Source organism: Nicotiana tomentosiformis, chromosome 6, assembly GCF_000390325.3.
Source record: "Nicotiana tomentosiformis chromosome 6, ASM39032v3, whole genome shotgun sequence".
NCBI lineage: Eukaryota > Viridiplantae > Streptophyta > Magnoliopsida > Solanales > Solanaceae > Nicotiana > Nicotiana tomentosiformis.
This window is the reverse complement of record NC_090817.1, coordinates 11,621,974-11,628,190: the sequence shown is the minus strand read 5'-3', so window position 1 is coordinate 11,628,190 and position 6,217 is coordinate 11,621,974. Positions and strand designations below refer to the sequence as shown.

At 35.6% G+C, this 6,217-nt stretch overlaps 1 protein-coding gene across 1 annotated transcript; it reads right to left on the bottom strand.

Moving 5' to 3' along the window:
* Positions 1 to 749: 749 nt before the first annotated feature.
* On the bottom strand, positions 750 to 6,007 carry LOC104113690 (lycopene epsilon cyclase, chloroplastic). The gene is made up of 11 exons (XM_009623940.4): positions 5,504 to 6,007; positions 4,036 to 4,210; positions 3,382 to 3,517; positions 3,159 to 3,269; positions 2,966 to 3,068; positions 2,459 to 2,602; positions 2,279 to 2,386; positions 1,904 to 2,000; positions 1,697 to 1,822; positions 1,475 to 1,607; positions 750 to 1,140 (listed from the first exon to the last, which is right to left on the bottom strand). Exons 1-11 carry the CDS (start codon positions 5,777 to 5,779, stop codon positions 975 to 977), a joined length of 1,575 nt encoding a protein of 524 aa, XP_009622235.1. The 5' UTR covers positions 5,780 to 6,007; the 3' UTR covers positions 750 to 974.
* Positions 6,008 to 6,217: the final 210 nt, after the last annotated feature.

Here is a 6,217-nt window from a genome sequence, read left to right as displayed (position 1 = left end):
TTTTGGAAGTTGAAATTGTATTTGGACATGCATTTTATTTGAAAAAAAGGTTGTGATTTTGTGTGTTGGAAGAAAATTTTCACCCAAACACTGCCGAAAACCAGCTTTTGGGAATTTAAATTTTTTTTTCTCAAAAAATGATCATATTTTATGAACAAATATTGTTTTCAATTGTTTTTCAAAATCACCAACCAAATCTATAGCCAAACGGGTGCTTAAACTTTCTTTTGATTGTCTTTGTCTTTGGATTATATCGTACTCGAGTTGCTAGATATGTGTGGGTACTAGTCAAAGTAGGGACGTTATAGTTATAGGCAAAAGCTCTTCTATATTAAATAATAATAATAATATGAAACGTCTCATCGGAAAAAGACAAAAAGGGCATCCTAGTGTACAAAGCACCCCGCGTTCATGCACGATCTGGGGAAGAGCTGTATCCCGAAGGGTGTGATGTAGATAACCTACCCTAACACAAACATTTGAGCCTCATCTCAAAGATTGATTTATTCTCGCCTTTCTCATATACATGTTAAATATATAATTAAGCAAAAAACAAATATGCTAACAGTTTAAGCTTTTAAATGATATGGTCACATACTTCAACATGGTATCAGAGCAGACAAAGGTCCTAGGTTCGAATCTCACCGCCAACCAACATCAGAAACAATTTTCACGTGCTTGGCTCATCAAAAAGATCAAGCCTACACGTAGGGAGGTGTTGAAGACATAATTAAGTAAATAGAAGTGTGTTATCTCTAACAGCCATTTATTGAAGCTAATAGAGTGCAATGAATCATTACATCAGGACAAAGAAGCAGAAACAAAATGAAATTGGCTAATTTATTTAACCATATTAACCTAGTCAAGATGTTATATGCAAAGCCTCGAGAGGCGGCGAATTCTATTATGAATCTGAAATGATGAGGCCTCTGTTCTAGAGAACAGATTCAAGAACTAATGTAGAAGGAACTACTCTAAAATGTAAGATAAGTTCTTATCATGGTTGCACCAGTTGGATCAGATAACAGATGTCTGATTAGGCCTTTTCTCATGTCATTTGGTGCAATAATAAACATGTAGAAGGCAAATAACATGAGGTCTGCTGATGAAAGACTAGAGCCAAGAAATCCTTGCCACATCCTGCAATAAGTACACTCCTCATTAGTACTGTTGAAACTAGAAGTTTCTTTTTGTATTCGGGAAGGACTTAACTTATATACACTGACAGTTTAAGAAATTTACGCTATTGGGATTCTTATGTCAGTTGGAAACATAGAAAACTTGTAAGTACTTTTCGTTTTGATTTTTGTTTCGTATAATGTTGACTTGAGAAGAATTTAAATAGGGAATATGGTTCATATAGCTGCTAGAGGCGGAGCCAAGATTTTAAGTTTATGGGTTCGGGATTCTAATCTTTTTAAGGTATGCTACATCATCGAAGATAACGAGGTGATGGAGCAAGATCAAACCATACCATTTTGGCACAAGGAAGAATGCGCGGAAAAATGACCTAATCCCCTCAATATCCAACTGCAATATGAGTGCCAAGCCAAATAGGAAAAACGATCTTTGCCTTTTTCGTTCTTGTGGCCAAAGGGTGTTCCAAGCTGAAGAAAATATGAGCAACTTGCTGAGTCTATATAGGTCAGGACACTACCAATGCAGTCAAAAACTAGTATAATTGGATAACAAGTACCTTGAGTTGAGATACTTGTGGTACTTGAACTAGTAAGCATGTTCTTGACATGATTTTGTCTTAAAATATTAGCAAGTACTGAGGCGCATTTTGGCGCCTCGGACAGTGATCTGACAACTGAATAACCTGTTTATGCAGTAGAGGAAGTTTAAGAAGCATTGCATTTAAAGAACACAGTAATAGTAATGTATTTTCTTCTCTTATTACCTGTAGCTGGATGAACCATGCTAGCAGCAGCGCCAAACGCAAGTGTTTTCTGCTCTGTATTTGGCAACGATCCACCAACTGGTATGTAAGACCATTCCTGCATAAAATTTTTGTTATCGTCATTTTTCAGTCATTCTCTAGTGTGTTCACGGGGAGCCTTGACGTAACTGGTAAAGTTGTTGCCATGCGACCAGGAAGTCACGGGTTTGAGCCGTGAAAATAGCCTCTTGCAGAAATGCAGGGTAAGACTGCGTACAATAGACCCTTGTGGTCTGGCCCTTCCCCACACCCCGCGCATAGCGGGTGCTTAATACACCGGGCTGCCCTTTTTTTCTCTAGCAAAAATTGCATGTAACTAAAGGCAGTGTGGATTACCTCCTCGTAGATTTGCTTAATTCTTACACCCAGTGTGTTCAATCGTAACATCAGCTTTTTCTTTAACAAATCAAATGGCATTGCATCTTTTGAAGCCAAACAAGTTTCCTGCAGATGGATACTTTTATCTGTCACATATAGCCAAGTCGTAAAGTGTGAGGCATAATATCAAAAACTAACCTCGAAAAAGACTCTTGTTTTAGTCATGGGCATGGCATAAAGAAATGTTGGATATTTAGCTTCTAAAGATTGAGCGTCGTGTCTGACATAGTCTCTATAATCCATGAAAACCATCAGACTTGGATCATACGGATTGTTATCGACCTAAAATTTGGCGAAAAGAAAAGACGAATGATCATATAATTGCAAAAGTAGCCAAGTTAGATGTCATAACTAATAATTGAGAAATGCAGATAGCAGTTTCTTGAATGTCCATAACATTATAGTAGTTTCCTTTTATCTGATGAATAGGAAGTCCCATTCTACGTTTACAATAGAAACAGAATCGCCAAATTGAATACATATTCTCCGAGACGAGCAGTGTAAGGATAAGCCAAAAAAAGGAATAATGCAACAATTTGTTCATATAAGCTCGTAAACGATAGCTAGAGATAACAGTTTAATGTTCTTCGAGTGTATAACATGAAAAAACTTCAGAGTTACTTATGTTTGATGATCTTTCTCTACCTCAACTTCCACTCCATAAGCTGTTTGAACAGAAACCCGAGGACCTCCCAACTCATACTGCAAGAATTTCCCTGAGGCGGCTCCAGATGCAACAGTGACAAACCTGTTATCATAAGTTAGAAGCGTCAGAACAAGGATGCAGTTAAGTTTCTAACGTGAACAGCGACAATTTGAAGTAGCGGTCCAACTATACCTGCAAGGAATGACAATGTCGCCCTCGCACTCTACAAGACTGTGGCCACTTGTGGACTCAACGATCCTATCCACTTTCGAGTTAAGATATAAAACACCTGCCTCCACACACCTAAGAAGATTAATGTGAATTGCAACTTTTAAGGAAAATAAAATGATGAAACAATTGAAAAGAATAAATTAACAACTTGTATTACATAAGGAACAAGTTCAGTGAATTTAACCTTTTGAGTAACTCCTCGTGCAGTAAATGGCGACTAACTCTTCCATAAGCACGACCGATAAGAATTGGATCGGCATCGTCAAGATATACAATGGTATCCCTCCATACATGTTCAATGCACGCTTGAAGTCCAAGATCTGAAAAAAAGAAAGTATAAGCATATGAAGTTTGGAGAGTAATTTTAGCCTGGAATATCATATCCTAAACATCAATTTTGCAGTGAAAAACCAAGTTGAGTATCAAAAACCTCAAAACCAATAATGACAGATCCAGTGCTCATGCATATATCTATCGGAAACAGTCTATTTACCTGCACAAAGTAGGAGTAAGGTTACGTACTCACTACCTTCCCCAGAACCCACTTATGAAATTACACGATGTTGTTGTTGTTGCCGGTGCTCATGCATATAACTAAAGTAAAGTGATTACTTCAAGTATCAGTTTATGTCTGTGAAATTAACTATCTCTTGGATCTCAAGTTGACAAATTGCTAAAAGGGTGAATGTAACAAGTCCTATGAATCTAGCATTTGATAAAAGGAAATCCAATGTGCTTTTTAGCTAATTGTTTCAAGAAAGTAAAAAAAAATGTCCTGTTTCTTGAAAGGATAGGGAGACAAACAAGTTCTTGATAAAAGCCAAATAAAGATTACGACCTTTGAACTCATCCTCCCAAACACCATAGTTATTTGTGAAAGGAAGATCAGGACCAACGAGCCCAACGTTCAATCCGAGTTTAGCAGACTCCGCGGCAAGAGCAAGACCAGCAGGACCACAACCTATGACCACCAAATCCAGTATAGTTTGTCCAGTTGATGATATTTGTCGCAACTGCAAGCTGAGATAGTATGATGAACAAAGCAATATAGTTGCTAGATATGAGAACTAATAGTTGCTAGATATGAGAACTAGTAGTTGCTACCATATTACAGAATTTACACTAACATTGCAAATATTTTCTCAAGCTAACTACATATTGCTTTAAATACTATGTGTGAGATGGCAATATAGGTAAGTAACATATTACAACCGGTTAAATAGTATTAGGAACCCGTTTGGACATAAGAAATTTTTTCTTTTTTTTCAAAAAAATTTTACTTTTTTTTTTAAATCAGCGTTTGTTCATAAAATTTCCAATTTTCACTTGAAGATCATTTTGGAAATTTTCCAAAAATTGAAAAACTCCAAAAAGTTGTTTTTCAAAATTTTCACTCAAATCACTCACAAAACTTCAAAAACAACCCAAAATTATATTCATGTCCAAACACAACTCTAAATTTCAAATACCATTTTCACTTGAAAAAAATTTCCCCCTATTTTGGAATTTTACAATTCTTATGTCCAAACGCCGACTAAAACTGTAAAAAAATTCCTACACTATAAGCTTATTAAACTGCACAATAGTCTAAACATTTTTTACTACAACAACAAACCCGGTATAATCCCACAAATAGGGTCTAGGGAGGGTAGTGTGTACGCAGACCTTACCCCTACATGGTGAAGGTAGAGAGACTACTTTCGATAGATCCTTTGTTCAAGAAAGGTGAAAAAAGGAAGCATTAGCAACAAACAGTAACAACAAGAGGATCTAAACATTTTTTACACAGTCAGTATATATGTTAATCCTTTTTAAAGAGTTTAACTTATATAAACATTGATAGACTAAAAGAAACTCTATACTATCAACTCGTGCCTAAGAGATAACTATAGTAACCATCCATAATAAGTGGAATTAGCGATCTGGAAAATAAGACACGTAACGTGCTACAACAATGTTAAAATCCACTAAAATTGTAAAATTTGTTACCTTGTCAATGCATACTTACACAATCAGGTTACTTATAAATTAATTACATGCAAATATGTATGATAAGCATTAATTTATAACCTAGTAAAGAGTTTACCTACTATCACATCTTAAACTAGGGGCGGAGCTAGGTGGGCGGGAGGGGTTTAGCCGAACCCATTTCGCGAAGAATTACATTATCAGTGTATATATATATATATTCTTTTTCTATTTCTTGAATCTTCTCGGTGAAAATACTGCTTCCGTCACCGTATTAAACTACACTGATAATGTAAAATATCTTTTATACTTATTAAAAATGGGATCAAGAAAATCACCTTATCAGAAAGCTTAGACTGCAGATCCATGTCTTTATTCTGCTGCATTTGAACAAAAACAAGTTCTGAACCACCAGCTTTTATATAATCCTCTTCATCAGCAAAATCTTCTTTAACTACTACACAACTCTCATTTCCACTACACTTCACTTGCATATGTATAGGCCAAAATGGTTGCTTTTTTCTTGGCATAATTCTCCTTCTTCCTAATGATTTGAATCTCGGACACGTAAAAACCGCCATTGTAGCAAAATTTCGAGCTCCAATACACTCCATTTTTTAGTATATATTATCTCAATGTAAATATATACTCTTTATCTGACTTCTCTGTTTTTATTTTTGTTTTCTCGAGATTTTTCAAAATATGAGATTTTCATTCATTCTTTTGGTTTAATGGAGTTTTGAAAATTGAAAATGCACGAAAAATTAGCAAGAATTGAAGCTGAAATCAGAATGGAGTTTTGTGAGTCTTTGCTGGTTTTTTGGATGGACAGAGAGCGAAGTTATGGATAGGAAGGAGGGAAGCTTTTTGCTGATGTGTTATTGTCATTTCTCAAAAATGACACGTGGATAGATTTGATTTGCTGGAGTTATTTCGTTCTGAAAATGTTGAGACGCTTTTTTTGAAGGTCAGTCCATAAATAATTTTCACCAAAACTAGTCCAAAATAATTTATCTATCAAAATAGCCCAAATATCATTTTGTAACACATCT